This window comes from Gobio gobio, assembly GCF_949357685.1.
Source record: "Gobio gobio genome assembly, chromosome: 2".
Lineage (NCBI taxonomy): Eukaryota > Metazoa > Chordata > Actinopteri > Cypriniformes > Gobionidae > Gobio > Gobio gobio.
The window spans coordinates 39,363,908-39,386,203 of NC_137098.1; the positions used below are offsets into that span (position 1 = coordinate 39,363,908).

Here is a 22,296-nt window from a genome sequence, read left to right on the forward strand (position 1 = left end):
TTTGAGCTAATAACCGTTCTCTTGATCTGTTATTTACAGTGCTCTACAACCTATCGACATTTTCACGATTTTCAGGAGTCGGTCATTGCCAACAGCTTAAAGTTCTTAATCGACTGTATATGTGAAATATACTTCACCTACCTACACCATATTGATGCAACACCCCTACGCCACACATTGGTTCAATCCACATGCGGTGTTGAAGAAGCCTTGACTGAAGTATAGTGTTTAGATGAAGACGCGTTGAGGTGCGGGCAAAACAGTTGCGGTTGACAATAAAAAGCGAATCAATCCTGCACTTTTGTGGCATCTTCGTATTACTATTGTGATTAATGGTGAGTATTAAGAGCTTTATTGGACGTTTGCTGTTTGCAAAGTGTAAAGAGCGCTATGTTAAGTGTGCTGCATTGGCGACATTTATCGAGATGCAAACGGCTGTAATGTTTGTCATATCGCTTCAAAACCTTATTTATTGTTGTCCTGTCCTAGACGATGTAGAGCACTGAGAAAAAGATTGGGTGCCCTTGAAGTGAAGTGTAGACAAAGCGGTTTTTAATGCAGCACATTTAAAGCCTTTGGGATTTAAATGTCATGATTAAAAGGCAGATAGCAGAGAAAAAGAATGAGTTTCTGTCCCCAAATGAATGCAGGAACATTAGATTTTTGTACCCGTGTCGTGAAGTGACCACACGTATAGGCTATTTAACGTTGCTTTCAAGATGAAATCTTGAATATCTGAAATTTGTTGATTTGAACTTGACAGGCAGTTTGTTGAAGTGAGATGCTTTCAGCACTCTACTGAACAGGAGCTTGAATTCATAGAAATCAGCGATTAATGTTTCATCACCCCGCGAGACCCTCATTTGAGTGACAAGTGCTCAAATCAGAGAGTTTGCACTCATGCAGGGTCATTGATCTACATTAAGCTCCGCGTTCGTGCGCAGTAGGCTATTAATATAATTTTTCTGCTACATAAAATACATAAAATAGCGAGAGGTGAGATGTCATGCTTTCTTTCATTAGAAGAACAAATATAATTGGTATTTGAATGTTCAATGGCTCTCATAATTGCCTTCATTGAGTACTACTGGTTTAAATCTAGACAGCACAGACCAAACACTCATATGATGCATTTGCATAATAGTACAATAAATCAGGTGGTTTTTCCACTATTTTATTGTATCGTGTCTGTATTATTGCAGCACTTTGCATTTGTACAGCTTCCCAAATTCCACGATTTCCATTGATCTCTTCATATGGTCTCATATGTGATAAAAGTCGACATAAAACGGAAGTTACAATAGTCTTTTCTTCCGTTTTGTGACACATCCAAGTTAAATGGCTTATCGAACAATAAAAAAAAGTGTAGGACGGGATTTGATTTTGTCTATTGGGAATTGATTGGATGGTTGTGGTTTGCTAATGTTACGATCTCATGTGAGTGACCGGTTGTCCCGCCCTTGCACCTGTAAACACGTCATCAGAGAAAAGATGTTGTTGCAAGAGGGAGGGGAAGATATTTAGAGAATATAGGGAAAGTTAGTTTAAAAAAATAATGTGGATGGATAAATCATCTATAATAAATACTGCAGTATTCCAAAATTAACTTGCCATTTATGGACATTTCTGAGAAAACGGTTCATTGCCATTGACAGAATTTTCTGGCTTTCCGTGTTTTCACTCTTATACGGTTTTACTAGGGGTGTAACGATTCGTTTTAACAACGATTCGATTCGTATCACGATTTGAGGTTGTCGATACGATTCAAGGACGATATTGGTTCATTTAGAACGATACAATCCGAAACGATTCAGTGACTTGAAATCGATTCAGTAACTTTTTAGCCAAAAATTGTGTGACTGAAATAAATATCTGGATACTGCTCAGTGCAGGTGAAGTTTTCTAGATTCCTGTTGTTTCTTGTAAGGGAATCAGGTATCAATTAATTATGTATATAAACAAACAAGTAAACAACAATTAATGGAAAATGCATTCACATTTTATTTGAATAAAGTGCAACCAACAGTTTAGGTTGAATTAACAGGAAGTTAACCTTTTCTGCTCTCATTTTCAATTTTCAATACATTTTGAATAAAAGCACAGTAAGTGCAACCAACATTTCAACAGTAGGTTAACCTGCTACTTCTGCTTTTGTTTTCCAACATAAAAATATTACAATATTAATATCAAAAATAAAGTGCAACTAACTTCTCTTCAGGTTTAATTAATAGTAGGTTTACCTGCTACTTTTGCTGTTGTTTTACAACATTAAAATAATACAAATACAATATTAATATCAAAAATAAAGTGCAACCAACATTTCTTTAGGTTGAATAAACTGGCTGAACCTGCTACTACTCTCAGTTTAATAAACAAACAATATTTAACAAAGATAAAATGTAACCAACTACTCTTCAATGACTCTACAGATTTCTTTTTCCAAAATATCAACATGATCTGACCGCAGAAAACTTCTCTGTGCGTTCACTATGTCGCCAGCAGTACAAAAACTCGCTCTGCTGGCACACTGGTGTCAGGAATGCACAGGTAACATTTAGCAAGGGTTGAAAGTACAGGTAACACGTTACTAACTTAGCTCTTTCTCCTGGTGGATTGATAATTTCTCGCACGTTGGCTTCTCCTCTGCCATCCGCCATGCTATGTTTTGTTTTCTTAGCGCTGCTGCTGGTGCGTTGCGATGATGTCACAGATAGGCAGACTTAATCGAGTAACGTTTAACGCCTTTATCATTAAAAGTGCTAAGAAAAAACATCCATATAAAGTCTGACGTGCTTAAATCCAATGTGTTATTTCCTATGATCGAAACAATCGATTGATTACCTTTTAAAACGATGTTAGATCGATATATGTCGTCCGGAAGGCCAACTTGCCGAGCACAGATCGATGTAGTTCGATCATAGGAAAATAAATCGATACATCGATGTAGTAGATGAATCGTTACACCCCTAGGTTTTACACATCATCTGAAAGAGTACTGAATCTCCTGATCAAAACGCATGTGAAGAAGATGCAGAAACAAGCGATATCATATGTAATCAGATGCATATGTAAAATAACGCGATCACCAACATTAAACCGCATATTAATCAAAACTGCCTAATTAATGAATGAAATGTTGCCCCAGAATGAGCTATAGGACTGTGCAAGCCTTAGGGGTGTTTATGGGCTCGATCTACTCCATCTGTGTTTTGATCATCGTTCTGAATCGGATCTGGATGTAGTCTTTTACAAAAACATGATGTTCTTGCTCAAAATGTTGCTTTTTTTTAATGAAACTTTCAAGTGTTGATAAAAAAAAAACGCATGAAGCTATAATAAATTGTATTTTATTTATTTATTATTTTAAACAGAGGGCATGTTGCATGTTCAGATATTAATTAAACAAAATATTCTGAGGGGCATGAAACTATTTTGGTGGTGGCTGGAAACTTTTTATTTTTTTAAAGAGTTAAGAATTGTTAATTTTTATTTCATGGTGACTTTAAGTCACTTGTGATTTAGCTGTCTTACAGGTTGACCAGCTCAAAAAAGTCCTCAAAACCCCTCTAAAAAAACAGCAAACTGACCAAGCTAGAGGACCAGCTAAACTCATCAAACTAGCATGCTTAAGCTCTCTTTTCAGTATCTGAATAAGAGTGTCTGTTAATGTCATCATAAATGTGAATTTAATGTTCATTTGCAGTTGTTAGTCAGGCTAATGAAGGACATTGACAATTCAGTGCACTTGATTTTATTGTAAATGCTTCATTCATTAATTCATGAGTGAGCGATAATATCTAATGTACATGAAGTTAACATTCATATTGTACAAATCTAGTCAAAATATCATTCATGTGGTAACACCTACATTTACTGGTTTAAGTCAAGTCAGATATATTATTTAATAAGACTTGTATTCAAAGTATAGCATACACTAATTGCAGAGACACCCAAGTGCAGCAGCCTTTGGTTTTGTGCTGCGCTCAAGAGCACACTATTGACAGCTCAGGATTGTGATCTTGGTAACTGTTCAGTTCCTGCATAACCTTAATTGGAAATGAACCTAGTGGACTCTTAACCATTTATCTGCAGCCACATTGGGACTGGCTCCTTGTCTTTCTCATCAGGTCGAGAAGCTAAATGTTGACAAAAAAAGGTTCAAAACATTTAATAAGAAAGTTTGTGCAGGTTAATTGCTTGAGTTTATCATCCTGAGAACATTGTTAAATATTGAGCTAGAGTAATAGCAGTGAGCAATCTATTAAAGAGCCCCTAGAGCACAGCATGTGTGCAAAACAGGATTTCAAAGTATATTTGTACACATTCTCTTTTCTCTTTCTTGCGTCTTTTTCTGTTATTTAAAGGGTTAGTTCACTCAAATATGAACATTTTGTCATCATCTTTTGTGTTCTACAGAAGACATTAAGTCATACAGGTTCGGAACAACATGATGGTCAGTGAATGATGACAGAATTTTCATTTCTGAGTGAACTATCCCTTTAATCTCTAACTGTCTATTTCTGTCAGAAAACACAACAGAATGCTTTTTATCCTCAGAATCTTGTATAGTAAAAAAAAAGAAAAAAGTAGAAGCTAGAAATAAACTCGTATTTCACTCTTATGGGAATGGCAATAAATGACAGGTCTCTTCATCTCTAAGGATGTGTCCAGTGCCCTGGTTGATTTTCGGAGGGGTAACTGTCAGGGATGATTAGTTAAACACTGCCAAGACAATATGCTGAGGGCATTTCTTGCCACCGATTATGTGTTTAGGTGCATGTGTGTCCAATTTCATGGCTCTGGGAACAAGCTAATAAAAGAGATGGAGGCAAATGATAGCAGGGTAAGATTTAAAGATGACGTGAAGAGATGCAGAGAGAGAAGGAAGATGAAAGTAAAGGAAATTATGGGCAAAAAGGAGGAATATTATCAAAAATAAGGGTAGACTATATTTGGCCAGTCACCAAGACAGAGTTTTGATGTATATCTTAGATCTTTTCCATAAATGTCATTTTCTCTTTAGAGTGACTTTGTCATACCAACAGAGTAAACAGAGCTCAACAGCACTGACTGAGAGAAAATGAGCGGGAATCTGTAATCAGTGTTCCTCTGTGCTTGTGTGTGGTAATGAGCTTGTCGAGTGTGGACATTGTGTGTTTCCTCTCTGTTCCTCCTGACAGGACAGACTCCAGATTTACTGATGATGAGCATGCTGGGTAATGAGACGCACTATGGGCAATCAGAGGTGCGTTAATCAAGACGAAATGTCTGTTGACACCTCAGTGCCCTTCTGTCACCAATCCCATTTATTTTCTATTTTTATGCTTTGTTTGAAATGAGTTAAACTAACACAAAATCACACTTGTTTTTTTTGGCCTGAAAAGAGACAGACTGCAATCAGGGCAGAAAACTCAGGACTCTTATTGTTATCATTACTGATATGACAGCTTGTAATAATCTCTGCACTGTTGTGATGCTGACAGGTATTTGATGTTTTTATGATTTTACCACTGAGCTCTCTTGACAAGCATGCTGGCCTTTGTACCCTTAATTGGGTTTTGAAGGCCAACAGAGGTTCAGTTTTGACACATAATGAAGATCAAAACCTTTTAGCTCTATAATAATGTCTGCCTCAGCCTCTACAGCTACTTTTCAGTGTAGATGGCTGTGCTTTTGGGATGAAGAGGCTTCTTCCAGGGGGGTGGATCTTTAGCAGCTGACATTATTGCAGAAAGGTCAATATAAAGACAGGCAGTCAATTGAAGTCTCTTGTGGAATGTCAATTGCTACCACTAATAATTGAACCGGATTTGTTTCACAAGCAAACAAATTACATCTAACCTAATGAAGGATCAGAAACCAAGGACTCCATGGACCAAATTACAGAATAATAATAAATGAGCCAATTTTATATCAAGCAGAGGCAAAATAATGATGAATGAGCCTTGAGAATGAAGTAAAAAAAAATTGGTGTTCTACAAACATGTCGAAAGGACTTAAACCACTAAAACAGGAATGCCATTCAAAAGTATGTTTTGAGGAAATCCACTCAGTGGAATGGAATAATTATTCAGGGAATTCATCAGCCCAACAATTTTGTATCATTATTTGTGTTTTTTGTTTTATCAGATTATAGCACAGTGGAACATCACAACACATGAATTCTGTCAGGACCACTATTGTTACAGATGATTGACAATTAGCATACAGTTTGGATTGGTGGTATGGTTCTGTTCTGGGCAAACCATAAGAGCAGGAAGAAAATTGATAACCTCCCTAGGGAAAACAGAACAGAACCAACATAAATGTATTGCAAATATCATTAATGTTCAATAATTTAATGTACAACATAATTCGAGAATCAGAAGGCCAAATCCAGACTGGATGAGAGGAGGAGCTGGGTATGGAGGAGGGTAATTAGCTCCTGAACAACTGTTTGTGGCCAGAATAAAAACCTTCACAGTGTGCTCTAGCCTGACAAGCCAGACCCACATCAAGATGTTGGGTCTGGGAACACACCATTGGCAGGGCTCAATCCAAGGGGTGGGATAAACGGTTGTCTTTCAAATTCCAGCTGCAAGGAATAGGATAGTGCTACAACCAACCAGAGCAACGACGAAGGTGAAGTGGAGCTAGTTGATAGATTAAACTTTTGCCGTATCTTCCTTTTTTAAGAATGACTTCAGTGCCGTTCTTTGTTCTTTTCTCAAAGAAAAGCTTAACTCCAAGTCTTCCAGAGTCGCGGTCAAAGCCGATTCGAAAGACCGCTGTTCGCCAGCTTCTTTGTTTTCAAGTAGAACAGTGGAACCGCCGCAACTCTGCCGTCATTATGTTAAGCCCGCTCGCCGTCTCTATACACGATGTGATTCGCCAGTTTGGTTTTTCCAGCTTGCAAGCCAATGAGAAAGCAAGATACAGGGCAGCGGGAGGAATTATAGACCAGAATATCAGTATTTTAATAGATATATTTACAATTATATCAAACAGAATCAAAGCACAAACATTTGCTTGACCAGACGCAACAGCAGCACATTGCAAAATTATTGATTTACCTCCAACTCTCTTTGCAGAACACAGTCATTGACTCCCCAACCATTTCCTCCTCCATAATCTTTTCTTTTTCTCCTTTTCACTGCAAATCAGCGCCAGTGCCGCCGCTCCCACCACGCGCTGCGCGTAGGGCACCAAGTGCCGAGGGGTGCACCACAAGAAAATTCTCTCTCCATATATGTTTGTTAATAGGAGAAAAGGATAATGTTTGATATGTGTATAGTGATGTCCGGAACGAATCGTTCTTTTTAGTGATCTGGTTGAACTAGTTCACCAAATCGGACTGAACCGTTCCAAACAGTTCGCATCTCTGGTAAGCACTAATCCACAAATGTCTAAAGTTATTCACTTTTTGACATGTCTGACTTTCCCTCTGACTCTAAATAAACCAACATCCCGGAGTTATTTAGTTACTCCAACTGTACACTGACTTAACCTACTGTTAAGAGAGAACTGATGATGATGAGCACGAGCAGCTGATATACTGAGCATGTGTGCAGCGTAGTGAGCAGCGCCGCCGCTCCCACCACGCTGATCACGCGTATAAATGTATTATATAATATAAGTATGGACTTCTTATATTTGGTTATTTGGTGTCCTTTTGGAGTCCTCAATGATCATTGGAGCTTGCAGAAAATGGCCTAGAAATCTAGACACACCCTAGCGGCAGAAAATGTATTTTGCTGCGAGTGTAGTCTAGCAACTCTCGGTAGACCTGAGAGCTGGAAAAACCAAACTCTGGTCAGGCCAATCACAACGTGTGGACTTGGAGTTATGCTTTTCTTTGAGAAAAGAACAAAGAACGGCACTGAAGTTATTCTTAAGAAAACAAGATGTGTTCAAAGTTTTGCCTACCGGATACGGCGAAAGTCTATCAACTAACGTTAGCTCAGCTTCACCTTCTTCTTTGCTCTGGTTGGTTGTGGCGCTCATGGCGCTATCCAATTGCGTTCAGAGGGAATTTGAAAGACAACCGTTTATCCCACCCCTCTGATTGAGCCCTGTCAATGGTGAGTGTCCAGACCCAACATCTTGATGTGGGTCTGGCTTGTCAGGCTATGCAGAAAATACAGTTTTGTGAGACTCACCCTTCAATCTGATTGTTTACTTTGGATATAGCAAATACTGACAAAAATGAATGTGTTTAATAAGATAAATGGCAAATGCTTAATTTCACAATAAGCGTGCAATTAATCGTGAATCCGTTCTCTGTATTCAGTGTTCTCACGCTCACTTTGCTGGCCATAAAACATAGAAAAAAAAGAAACTCATTCCATTATTTCCATAGCCTAGAGCTGTTTTCTATTTCAGGTGGTAGCTGAATAAGATTATTATTTGTATTTTTAACTATAAAATTAATATATGCCTTTTTTCTCTTGTGTTTTAGGATGAAGGATGGAGGATGGATTCTCCCATCTTCAGATGTGTGTTCTGTGAACCTTTACATTGCTGAAGGCTATAAACTCATGATTATCAATATGTACACTTTAAAACGCCTACCTTTTTAGTGACCAGCATAGAAAACTGAGCTAAAGGACAATAAGCTCACAAATTGTAGTGCCAAGAACACGACACCCACTCAGAAAACAAACTCTTGCAAATATTTTCAAATGAATTAACTTGAAAACATCCAAAAAGAAAACCATGCCTGACCTAAAGACAGTAAAAAAAAAAAAAAAAGTCACACTTCACTCTTTGAATGACTTCATTTATTTTCACCTTGCCTTCTAATTAGAGCCAGATATCTATTTGCATAGAGTCACATGCTGCTATGGCTCAACCCAATGTTACAGTTTTCTTGGCTAATATCTCTGGGGGATCCGAATCGGGTAATCTGTACCGCCCGTTCTCTGTGTTCAGTGTTCTCACGCTCACTTTGCTGGCCATGCTAGTGGTAGCCACCTTTTTATGGAACCTTCTGGTTTTGATAACAATCCTGAGGGTGCGCACCTTCCATCGTGTTCCCCACAATCTGGTTGCATCCATGGCTATCTCGGATGTGATGGTTGCAGGACTGGTTATGCCCCTAAGTCTGGTTAGGGAGCTTTATGGTCGGCGATGGATTCTGGGTCGGGCCCTGTGTCAGGTCTGGATCTCCTGCGATGTACTCTGTTGCACAGCCAGTATCTGGAATGTGACAGCCATTGCCCTAGATCGTTACTGGTCCATAACACGCCACCTGGAGTACACATTAAAAACACGCAAACGAATCTCCAATGTGATGATCGGCCTCACATGGCTACTCTCCTCTGTTATCTCGCTTTCTCCACTTTTTGGTTGGGGTGAGACCTACTCAGAAGACAGCCTGACTTGTCAAGTAAGCCAGGAGCCGTCATACACAGTCTTCTCCACTTTTGGAGCCTTTTACCTGCCCCTCTGTGTGGTGCTCTTTGTCTACTGGAAGATCTACAAGGCTGCAAAGTTCCGCATTGGCTCTCGCAAAACCAACACCATCACACCCATGGCTGAAGTCATAGAGGTAAATAAAAGGAGATTATTTAAGATTATGTTTACACAGTGGCAATAACAAATTTGTGATCTCTTTAAAAATACCTGGATTTCTGCATTGATTACTCATAAAATGTGGTCTGATCTTCAACTCACAAGTATAGATAAACACAATCTGACTAAACTAATAACACAAATAACTGTTCACATTTTTATTGAATACACTGATCAATCATCCACAATGCAGGGTGAAGAAAATAAGTGAAACCTTGAATTTTGTAACTCTTAGATCCTCCAGCTCCCCACAAATCTATTTCAGTTAAGAAATTCAGGTTTTGATAGCACAGCCCTCTTTAGGTTATGTCACATTTTTTCAGCCATTCTTTAGTTGGTATTAGTAGGTATGATTTGGATTATTGTCTTGTTGCACCACCCATTCTCAGTCATTAGCTTCTGTCCCAACATTCTCCTGTACAATGTCTTGATAGGCTTTAGAATTCATTGTTCCATTAATGATTGCAAAGTGTCCAGACACTAAAGCAGCAAATCAGCATTAAACCATGATGCTCCATCCACCATGCTTCACATTTGAGATGAGAGTTTTAGAGTTGGTGTGCAGAGCCCTTCTTTCTTTAAATAAAACATTGTGCATTTTGTCTCAACTGTTCACAGAACATTTCCCAGAAGCATTGTGGAACAACCAGGTGGTTTTGGCAAACATGAGACATGCCTCAACATTTTTTTTTTTTTGCAGCAGTGGTTTCCTACATGTTGTCCTTTCATGAACAACATTCTTGTTCAGTGTTATTGCGATAGCGGACACATGAACAAAAACTTCTGCAGTTTGTAGAGTTTTCAGGGCTCTTTTGTTGTTATCCTTGGTTTCACACCTCTTTCAGGATTGCCGGTTGTGTTCTGAGAGTGATCTTTGCAGGATGCCCACTCAGGGAAAAATCAATGTAGAATTTTCTACATTTGAAGACGGCAAGGGCATAGAATTTAGTAGAGTAGCTAGGAACATGTCCTTACCAATATCCAGCGACTATAATGAATTGTCTCTTGCAATAATTTTGATCAAACAATTAAAATATATTTATATGTTGGCTGCATTTGACACGACCTGAGACGTTCAAGTAAGTACACTAGAAAACTGTGCTTTTTCGAGGATGTGCATTTATTGCATGGACGGAGTAAGAACACAAGATACATTGGCTAAAAAATGTGCCCAGTTTGTTTGAATGATAAAGTTTACCCTCTTTAATGTTGTTAAAGTGAATGTACAGTATGAAGCAAATTGTTGACAGGAATATCCACACAATTAAAGCGACAATAAAATAAGATCATGCAGTTTATTAGATGCGTGTGAAAGTTATTCATTACTATTGCAAATGTGGGTTCTGTGCATGTTTTCTTTTAGAATCATCACCGTTTCAATTCAGCGGGGACTACTGCTGTTATGTCCCCACCAATGTCAAAATAAAACCTATGACCCTTGGAAGACAGTGTCACTCACCATGTATTCATCAACACCTAGGTCTTAAGCAATGTTTTTGTATAGACTTTTTCATCTTTGTGCATCTCTGTAATGTGTTTTTAAGCAAATTGAGGCATGGTCCACACTAACCAATCTGTCTTGAAGAACAGATTTGACAGTATCAAGTCAAATGTGCCTTTATTGTGTGCAACCCACACTTCCAATCTCATCTCCGTAATTGAATCCAATTAGCTTTTGAAGAAGTCGTAACAGTTTCACTTACTTTTCCCAGCCTGGCCTGTCATTGATCACTCAATGTCTTCAATAAAAAATTGAAAAGTACAACTGTTTGTGTGTTATTAGTTTAGCAAGATTAGGTTTGTAGATCTTAGAAGATCAGACCACATTTTCTAAATAATCACTGTAGAAACAAAATGGGACATTTTGTAAAATGTAATAAAATCAAGAATCTGTGATTTGTTAATTCTCTTTCAACTTTATTTAACTGACAAAAGTACAAAGAAAAGATTTCCAATGTTTCCACTGAACAACTTAAAGGTGCAGCAAGTGACTTCTGGTAAACGCTGTTTATATTCGAAATCACTGAATCAAACACGCCCTTTCCCAAAAGGATCACACCCCTATCTTGATGCCTCCGCCTCCACATTCACATACATGCTATGCAACCCAGCAACGACTGGTGGAATCCACTGTGCCTGCTGCCCGTGGATATTACATCATCAATAAATGAAAGCAATTTGTGTTACTATGATAAATCAGGTTGAATGTCTAATTGTTATTTAGCTCCTCTACTCCTTCAAGTGGCACACACAGCTTTAATGAACAGCTCCCTACATAACATGATAGTCCAAGTAATATATAACAAATGTGACAAGATTAAGGGTTTATAGTGATCACTAAAAGGGGGACCAAAGAAAAACCATATATTAGGAGTATTTTATCTCACTTTTCAGACACTTTTTGTGGTGGAGGAGGTTTAGACGTTCCAGGCTTATAATAATAATAATAATAATGCAAATGAACAAATAAGCGAAGATGGCACATGATTATATTCAAGCAAAAGGCAAAATCCTAGTTCTGAAAAACAGCAAATCTGAAAAACGTTACTAACGTATCAAGAAGAAATAAATCAACCTCTAGGTCCGTTTTCAGGCCTTCCCACTCCTTAAGGGTCTCTTTAGCGCTGGAAAGCTTCTCCGATAATAACATGGGTCCTACCTCTTGCCTGATTGTAATCTTTCTTTTTAAAAGCTATATTCCCCTGGCCTTTTCTTCTTTCATATTTTCTCTGCCATCTCTCTCTTTTTATAGTCATTCTGCTGTCTTGTGCACTGAGCTTTCTGTCCTCTCCGAACATGAATGTATACCCCCCTTACTGCTGATTGGCTACAACTGTGTTTTGGTGCTCGGTCCGATCCACATTTCAACAGTGTTTTTCAAAAATCGCTTACTGCACCTTTAATTGTATTACATTTTGATTTTGATGGCTGCAACACACTCCAAAAAGTTGGGACTGAGGCATGTTTACAACTGTGTCACATCACCTTTCCTTTTAATTACACTTTTTAATAGCTTGGGAATTGAGGATACTAATTGTTCCAGTTTTGCAAATGGATTTTTTGCCCAATCTCGCCTGATACAAGACAGCTGCTCAACAGTCTGTGGTGGTTGTTGTCTGATTCTCTTCTTCATGTGTCATACATTTTCAATAAAAGACAGATCTGGACTGCAGGCAGTCAGGCACATCACTTCTACGGCGTGGAACTCTGTTGTAGCACATGCTAAATGAGGCATGGCATTGTCTTGCTTCCCAGGAAAAATGCAATCTTGATGCCATTAAATGTCTGTATGATCCCAATATACGCCTCAGCATCAGTGGTACCTTCACACACATGTAAGTCACCCATGCTGTTTGCACTGATGTGCCACCATACCAAGACAGATGTTTGCTTTTGAACCTGTCACTGATGAAAGTCTGGATGGTCCCTTTCGTCTTTAGGACTGAGACCTCAATGTCTGTTTTTCCCAAAAACAGGCTGAAACGTGGACTCATCTCGCCGTAGCACACATTTCCATTGTCTTTTAGACCATCTGAGATGAGCTAGAGCCCAGAGAACTCGGTGACATCGCTGTATAGAATTGATGTATAGCTTTCTCCTTGTGTAACAGAGATTGAAGTGGCATTTCTTGAGACAGCGGCGGACTGTTAAGTGCAGTGATGGGAATAACGGCGTTACAGATAAACGGCGTTACTAACGGAATTATTTTTTTCAGTAACGAGTAATCAAACGAATTACTGTCTCTCCCGTTACAACGCCGTTAGCGTTACTGAGAAAAATAATGCGGCGTTAGTCGCGTTACTTTAATTGAGCTCACTGAAGCGCTTTTCATCCGAGGCTCTCTGTCAGTCAGACCTGCAACGTGTGTGTGTGTGTGTGTGTGTGTGTGTGTGCGTGTGCGCGCGCACCAGCCATGCGTGTTGGGGGTGGGTGCGGTGGTGCATATAACTGATGATGATTGGTGGGTGGGAGACAAGGTTGAAGTTGATAGGTTGAGTTCACACCTATTTTTTTTCACGTCTATGGTTCACAGACACACACACACACACACACACACACACACACACACACACACCTATGACGCACACGCATATGCACATTCAGCGATGGTCCAACGACTTCAAAGGTAGCTTTCGCAAATTGGAAGTATAAGCGCTACTTTTCCCTCGTTGAGGTGAAAGGTAAGAATATTTAAGTAACGTGCAACTTATGCCCAGGAAGAAAGAGTCTCTCCACGCCGGTGGCAAGTGATTCTGAAGCGCCTCACATCATCATATGCCACAAAATTAGTGGCTAAAAACCCAGGTTATAACGTGAGCTCCACTACCAAAGGAAAGTATAGTACTGATAATATTTACACAACTATAGTAGGCCTACTGATAATATTTACAATAATGCATTGAATTTGATAGGTGTCTCTCACATTGTCCCACAGCAACATTACAATAATGCACATTAATGTACAATGTTTTATAATAATAATTTATTCTATTTAGTGTCCAATTCATTCATTTAACATATCTAATATTGGGGGCATCCAAGTTATTTGACATATTTGAACATTTGGAAAAAAAAAAAAAAAGTAACGCAGTAATTACTTTCCCTGGTAATTAGTTACTTTTATAATGATGTAACTCAGTTACTAACTCAGTTACTATTTGTAAGAAGTAACTAGTAACTATAACTAATTACTTTTTTAAAGTAACGTGCCCAACACTGGTTAAGTGATAGCGATTTTCCAAAGCATTCCCGAGCCAATGTGGCTATATTTAACATAGTAGCATGATGGTTTCTTATGCAGTGCCATCTGAGGGCTCATGGTCACACACATTCAACAGAAGATGACCTGCCTTGTCCTATACTGAGATTTCTCCGGGTTCCCTGAATCTTTTCACAATATGTATGGTAGAAGGTGAAAGACCTCAATTATTTGCAGTCATCTTTGCTTGCAAAGACTGAAATGCTCCTTTTACACTCAATCACGATAACCTCACCTGTTACCAATTCACCTACTTATTGTGGACTGTTTCAAAAGAGTTACAAAACTTAGATATTCTATAAGCTTTTCACTTTTATTTTGCCTGTGTCCATACTTTTTTGGAGCATGTAGCAGCCATCAAAATCTACATTTACAAAATACAATTAAGTTGTTCCAGTGAAAACATTGGAAATCTTTTCTTTATACTTTGGGAGTGTATTTTTTTTGTCTTTGTACTGTATACTACCATTCACAATTCCTCTCCCATGGCCTTGTGGGATAGTAAAGTGTACATACATCTCACTGGAAGTAGGTCAGGTACTTTTTGTCTACTGTTTTATGAATTATGTGGACATACTACTCCTTTTACATACTGTTTTTCACCTATATAGGTGAAAGTATGCTTATTCGGATGCAGCTTGTCACGTGTTTAATTCCTGAATGAACTTATCGATTGAGTAAATAATTCCATGAGCCACACATAAAGGCAGACACTTGTATCATTCACGAATGAATCACCAGTTTTGAATGGATAGGTTGAAGGATGCCTCACATTTATAAAGATCACTGCTTACGGTCTAATCAGATTCAGTGATCTATGCTTAGCTATGCTAAAAGTGCAACCGCCAGACCCGGAGATCGGCTGAATGGATTCGAAAACGGTAAAACTCAACTGTTTATCTCTAGGGGAGTTGGAAAATGAGCATATTTTCAAAAAAGTGTTGTGTTCCTTTAAGGCCTAATTCTACTAATTTGATCCTGTCGCTCTCATTTTAATTCTATTCCTTTCTTTCAAAAAACCCCCCCAAAAAACGAATTAATTCAACATTCTCTACTTTCAATGCAGAGAATTTGATGGGAGAATGTGGCACCTTTGTGGAGTATCAGATAGCATTTTCTTTAAAAATAAAGTTTGCATATTCATCTTTAAATTTGTCCAACCATTATGCATTTATCATGTATGGTCCCACCTCAGACAGGTAATGTTTTATGTAATGAATGTTTTCCAAAACTTCTCCATCATCTCTTTTACAGGTTTGTTCTACCTCTTGTTCACACACTGCCTCCTTTCATCGATGCGTTTTCACACAAAATACTTGAGTCCATTACTCTTACTAACATACACTGATCCAAAAATCTATTATTTGCTCCGTTGCCTCCTTTATCTGTTGAAATGCACAAACAAACATAAATATAAAGCAATTTTATTTTGTTCTGCCACAGTACTCTGCTCACTCAACTACAGCCTTTCTAACAAAAAGCTACTTAAGCCAATTTAAATTCTCATTTTAAAGATCCAAGATGCAATACACAAGCCAAACAATGTTTATACTGTAGTGTAGGATTAATGTTTATTTTATACAACAGTTAGTTCCCGTCCTCTAATTTGATTGGATAAGCTACAATTCAGAAGTGCCTCATATAACAGCAATGGGAAATTTCACAATTTTAGCAGCATTCCAGACTATAATATGTGAGCGGTATGGAAGCGGAGTTGAGTGGTGTGATTTTAACATGTTGTCTCTCTGTGTTGCTTGGCAACACATAAAGCCTGATGCTACGGCTTCTTTTTAAACTTTTTTTTTTTTGGCACAGAAAAAAGTGTGACATTGGTTAAATATACATTTTGGCGATTTGCCAACATAGAGAATAATCTAGAATATTACTAAAAACTATTTTCCAAAAGGGTGGCTGGTGTGGGGCGAATTTAGCTAGATGCAGACTTTATCATAGGGAACTTTGTGAGCAAATGGAAATATACATATATTATCTTGATTTAGAAAATTCACACCTCTGCTTTCAAGGGAAATGATGTGAGATGTGTCACACAATGTCATGCGTTGCAGAAGCTACCTTAGCCTTACAAAGCTGGGGAAAGATGCTTCTCATTTTCCAACATTAAAGGCACAATAAGTTAGCCTGGATGCCAGCCGAACTTAGCCCCGCCCACAACATTTTTACTCGGGCAGTTCGGTCTGGAATTGATCGGTAGAGAAGTAATTATGCCCGAACAGAAACTGTTCGGACCAATGAAATTGTCAGGGCGGGCTTTAGACGATGATGGACAGATGATAAACAGTAACGTCCACGTCATCAAAAGCCGCTTGGGTTGAGTTTGTTCTAATCCTAAACTGAGAACTTGTTCGTATATGCTTTCACCTTTACTATTTCTCTCAGAAATGATGATCGTGTTGGTAAGTACTCTGTCTGTGTATCCTTAATAGGGGTGTGCATTGGCACTGCCCTCACAATTCGATTCGATTACGATTCACCAGGTAACGATTCGATTCAATTCGATTCTACGATGCATTGCGATGCATCAAAATTCTACTGCACACAAGGCAAATTTTTAATCAGTCATGAGGCAATACAAGCAGTCAGATATTGAACAACAGATTGTATTGGCTGCTATGTGTGTATTATCACTCTCCTGTATCTTTGACATAAATGTCATTAAATAAAATAAAATTGAATGTTACAGGGTATTGGATATGGCATTTTCAAACCTGAAAAAGAAAACTTAAATCACTAATTTCAGTGCTTTGAATGAGAAATGTTTCTCTTCTCTCTGCTTTAGAACCATTTGAAATTATATAGAGCAATAATAACCAACTAAGCCAACTTTTTCTAGCAGTGAACATAAGTGTTTTTTTTTTTACACACAGTAAAAAGCTCTAAGACAGGGCACTTCATGAACTCCTGTGCAAATATTAATCTGTAATTACAGTCACACTATTGTAACAACAACCACCACCCAGGCACCAGGCAATAAAAATATTCAGTGCAACACACACAGTAACGTTGACACTAGGGACTCGTCAATTCTCGTGCTTGATTTTAGTGTGGCAGGCGCGTTAGCAGGGCGTAAGCAGCGCATATTTTTTTCGGCGCCCATGTTAACAGATCAGAGCATTCACATCGCACGCAGAGGCGGCACGGCAGCTCATCGCATCGCAGGAGCAGCAGTGCCGCGATCGTTTCGGCGCTGAGTCTATTTTTGCCGCGCTGCTCACGCTGATTTGAAGCCACAGTGGATTGTTCTTGATGAAAACTGACCAGATTAACATGGAAAATAACTAATTTCACCATGAAATCATGTAGTGACGTGCCCCGTGTGTTTCACAATCACAGCATATGCTGCCCATCAAAAATCAAAGCACGAGACAGACGGGGCTCGGAGGAGAAGCCCGGAAAATGTGACAATGTACAATATTTGTCTGTATTTGCAATATCTGCGCAAGACAAACGCTGCCAGTGTGAATCCACAATGGGGGCGCGGGCTCCTGCCCTGCTAACGCGTGCGGTGTGAAGCCGGCGTCAGAATCCGAAATGTGCAGATGTCCGCTTTCCAAGCTTTGGGTGAGTTTTTAATTACCCGTCTATCGCGGTCATCTCCCTCCGCCTCAGCCATCTTGATTGTTGTTGTTATGACCCTGGAAGTAATTGAAACTTCACAACTTTATTGTCCAACTCAAGGCCAGAAAATAAACGGTGACATAATCGATTATGGCACTTTGCCACATCGATGCTGAATCGTGCATGCCCCGCATTGCGATGCATCGCTGAATCGATTATTGTTGACATCACTAATCCTTAAATTATTTTTTTTTACAACACCGGCAAAGATCGTACACTAATCTTGTTCTTCTAACGTTAGGCTACTTATTCCAGCGTGCGTGCAGACAGGGTTGCCAAGTTTTTACAACAAAACCCGCCCAATTGCTAACGTTCCTCAAAACTAGCCAAAAACAAGCCCAATAGCTTTCCAGGGGGGGTTCTCCGGAAAAAAAGGCATTTGGGGGGTAAAATATGTGTTATTTTGGCAGGGCTGGCAGCTAAAATTCGCATTCCTGGGTTTGTATATACATAATTGGGGTCGCTTCAACCCGCGGACATGGCAACACAGTGCAGTTGAGTTCTGTTGACATTTGACAACTAACGTTGTGCGTCGCTCCGTTGCTCTGATTGGTTGTAGGTCTATCCAATTGAGATCTTTCCTGGTTCGGTTGAAACACGCCCCATAATCACAGCCCAACGGAGCAGTATCAGACTCATATTCTGACTAGAATTGAGTATGACGACGTCAGGCTAACAATAAGTACGATTTGGATTAAAATATCCAAAGACCACTAGAACAATGTTATATATTTTGTTAACTTGTGTACTTATTATGTTATATTATCCCAATTGTGTCCAACAATGTTAAAATCCAGAGAAATCAGCTATTTTACCCAGTGTAACCAGTGTAACAGCCCGTGTCATTGCGTTGCCTATCGCAATGAATGAGTAACATGTTTGTCCCATGCCTCAGAGACACTATTTTGTCAATTGGCTAACATAGCAAAATCAAAAAATAGCTTTATTTGTAGTACATCATTTTCTCTGCCATACAATATATTTTAAAATGAATTGAATGCCATTTAGCAACACAAGTCATCCAGCTTTTTTAATATAATATTCTAATATCGATCTAGTTTACTGCAGTGTGCAACAAGTGTCTAATTCAGCACTTTATTACTTTGGCTATTTCATTAGAATAAAATCAAATAATGCGATTTTAAGTGAGGCCGGTGTCGCGCAAGGGTCTCTCATTAGATTTCAGGTAGAGATATGGTGAAATTAAATTAAATTAAATTAAACAGAACAGACTTATGCAGACACAAAGAAAGACCTCATAAATGCCTTCGTTTCCAGGCAGCACATCTCAGTATTTATGTACATGATCATGAATGGATTCAGCTTTCCTCTACCATTGTATATGAATAACTGAATATGGTCATGCAGAATAAGGCATTAATATGTGCTTTATAAGTACTAATAAACAGCCAAAATCCTAGTAATATGCATGCTAATAAGCAACTTGTTAATAGCGAGAATTGAACCCTAAAATAAAGTGTTACCTAAAACATTAATAAATGCGCTCATACATGAACATGATTTCTGCGATGAATCCCATCGGATTGCTTTCCATCGGCCGTGGAGGTGAAGACCACACCTCCCATGATTCAACACTAGCTACACCTTTGTTGTTGTTTTGAATAAGTGACCTCTAGCGACAAAACTTACATACTGTGCCGTTAATGCATGTACTGTATTGTATGTGGTATAATCTCAGATTGTTTAGTCCAGTAACAGCTTTATGTAAAAGATATAGTTTGGGTTAAAGAATTTAAATATTCTGTTACAGGTAGAGTGAATGGAGACCTGTACATAAGTAATGCTTAAAGATCAGCATAGGACAAATTGGGTTACACTGCTTTTCTCTGAATCTGTGCATATTGATTCATATCTGGCACAGGACAGATCACAGAGACTCAGTTTCACTCTAAAATGTGTAGTTGCTGTGTTCTGCCCACCAATATAGTGTTAATGAAGGACCTAATAGTTGTTAGGTCTACTAATGCATTTCATCTTTTTATTTGTTTACTGCCAGGTAAAGGAGGCCGAACGGCAGCCACAGATGGCCTTCACAGTTCGTCATGCGACTGTATCGTTCCAGACGGATGGCGAGACGTGGCGAGAGCAGAAAGAGAGGAGAGCAGCTCTGATGGTGGGCATCCTGATTGGTGTATTTGTGCTCTGCTGGATTCCCTTTTTCCTCGCTGAGCTCATCATTCCGCTCTGTTCATGCGACATCCCCCCTGTCTGGAAAAGTGTCTTTCTCTGGCTGGGTTACTCAAACTCCTTCTTCAACCCACTCATTTACACAGCTTTTAACAAGAACTACAACAATGCGTTTAGGAATCTTTTTTCCAGACAGCGATAAGAAATGGAAAGAAGAATGAAGGTATTGAAAACTTTTGGGTTTTATGAGTGGAAAGTGAGGAGAATATCAAAAGAAGCCGTCCTCTCACTTCAGACACAGAAGCGATACAAAAGCAAGGCTATGAATGCACTGGCTGTAACCGCTGTTTCAGGAGGAATAGGGGATTGCCAACCCACATCAAGAAACTGCAGGCCTAGTGATGTCTCTAGTGTTCACATCTTCACCTGCTGGTCATATATCCGTCAATATATGGCGGCTGATGATGTCTTCATGGTTAGACAAGTTGGCCACCGTCTGTTAAATCAGCAGTGCTGAGATGATGCAAGTGTTCTCTTTAGCAAAACTGAACCACTGAAACTACTTGTCCATATCCCTCAACATCACTGTGAACTCTTGAGAGAAAAACCATGACCATTCTCACTGTTCTGAAGGGTGTGAAACATCAAGGAATAGTCAATAGTTAATGAAGACTCAAGTAGGTATGGGTACTCTTTATTATGAAAACCTGGCCTAATTCACATCCTTTCACTCCTTCCAAAATAAATTGGCTAAGCATCAATTTATATTTCCATCACATTTCCTTTCATTAAAGTCAAGAAAAGAAAGTCGATGTGCAAAAAATGAACATAGACAAGAAATGATTTCAGGTAGAGACATGGTGAAATTAAATTAAATTCAACAGACAACAGATATATGTAGACGCAAAGAAAGACTCTATTTTGAGCAAAATATGGTTACGAATGACCTCATAAATGCCTTCGTTTCCAGGCAGCACATCTCAGCATTTATGTACAAGATCATGAATGGATTCAGCTTTCCTCTTTGTAAGCTACCATTGTAGCAAAGTAAACTGGAATAGGGACATCACATGGAACGAAATGTAAACATGCCTGTAATTCCTGTGTGATAAGAGCTATGCTACAGTTGTTAAATAAAAGATATGGATTGATCATGCATTCAAGGTTGTTATTGAAGATTTAGAAAAGGATCACTCTGTTGGTTGTCAGTAATTGGAGGATCAGTTAATAAGACAATGTTAAGAGCTGAATGTCTCTCTGCAGTTCTTTGTCTTTATAAATGATGCTGAAAACCATCTGATTTTGTATTGTCATGGAAGCCTGTCCACACGTCCCGAGTTTTGTGATAGCTCACTGAAATGGTTGCTTTTATTTGCAAAAATACCTTGTTAATGAACAAGATGGTCTGTGACAGCTTTGTTATGCCCTGAGCAGTTATCACAATGCTTCCAATGCATGTGCAAAGAATCACAATAAGTATGAGAGCACTGATCTCACCCCATCTCTTTGAAATACTGTCCATGTATCACGTCTGTCCATAAATTTGTCAGCTCATCCATTATCTATTTAACACTCAGCTTCAGGGCAGCACAAAATTTTACATTGCATGTGTGTCTATGAGAATAAACGAATGTCTGTGGTAAGACTATATTACTCAAGCTTCCCTAAGTTTAAATAAGGAGAGCTAGATATACTCTCTCTTGAAAAGCTTAATTTCATCATGACAGAGGACACACATTTCTGACAATCACACTGTTCAGGTATCACACTGTACTTTCATACATTTTGCGATGTCAATATTACGACTGGAGTGGATGAACACAGCACGTGACCTTTGCAGATGATGGCTTGTCTTGTTCTTTCATATCAATGTATGTATATCTGACTTTACATCCGGTTTGTCCTATTTATATCATATATTTTCCATTTTAATTAACTCATTTGCTGTCAGTGTTTGACATTTAGATTTTTTCACTCAAATGCTGAAAGGCAATACAGTTTCTGTAACTGCTGCGCTCACGTCTTGCGTATAGAGGCTGATTTATACTTCTGTATCAAAACTATGTTGTAGGCTTCTTGTAGCATGCGTAGCCAGTGGCGTAGCCTGATGTGCACCTCTCCAAAAATGTAACAACGTGCCAATTCTACAATTCCAATGACAATTTCTTCTATATTTACCAACTCAAGCTACAATAAAAGTC

The 22,296-nt window shown here is 38.8% G+C and overlaps 1 protein-coding gene across 1 annotated transcript; it reads left to right on the forward strand.

Moving 5' to 3' along the window:
• The first annotated feature begins 195 nt into the window (after window positions 1–195).
• Window positions 196–21,252, forward strand: htr5ab (5-hydroxytryptamine (serotonin) receptor 5A-b). Its single transcript, XM_079841684.1, has 3 exons — window positions 196–335; window positions 8,438–9,529; window positions 19,965–21,252. The coding sequence occupies exons 2-3, from the start codon at window positions 8,822–8,824 to the stop codon at window positions 20,295–20,297; spliced, it is 1,041 nt and encodes a 346-aa protein (XP_079697810.1). The 5' UTR covers window positions 196–335; window positions 8,438–8,821; the 3' UTR covers window positions 20,298–21,252.
• Window positions 21,253–22,296: the final 1,044 nt, after the last annotated feature.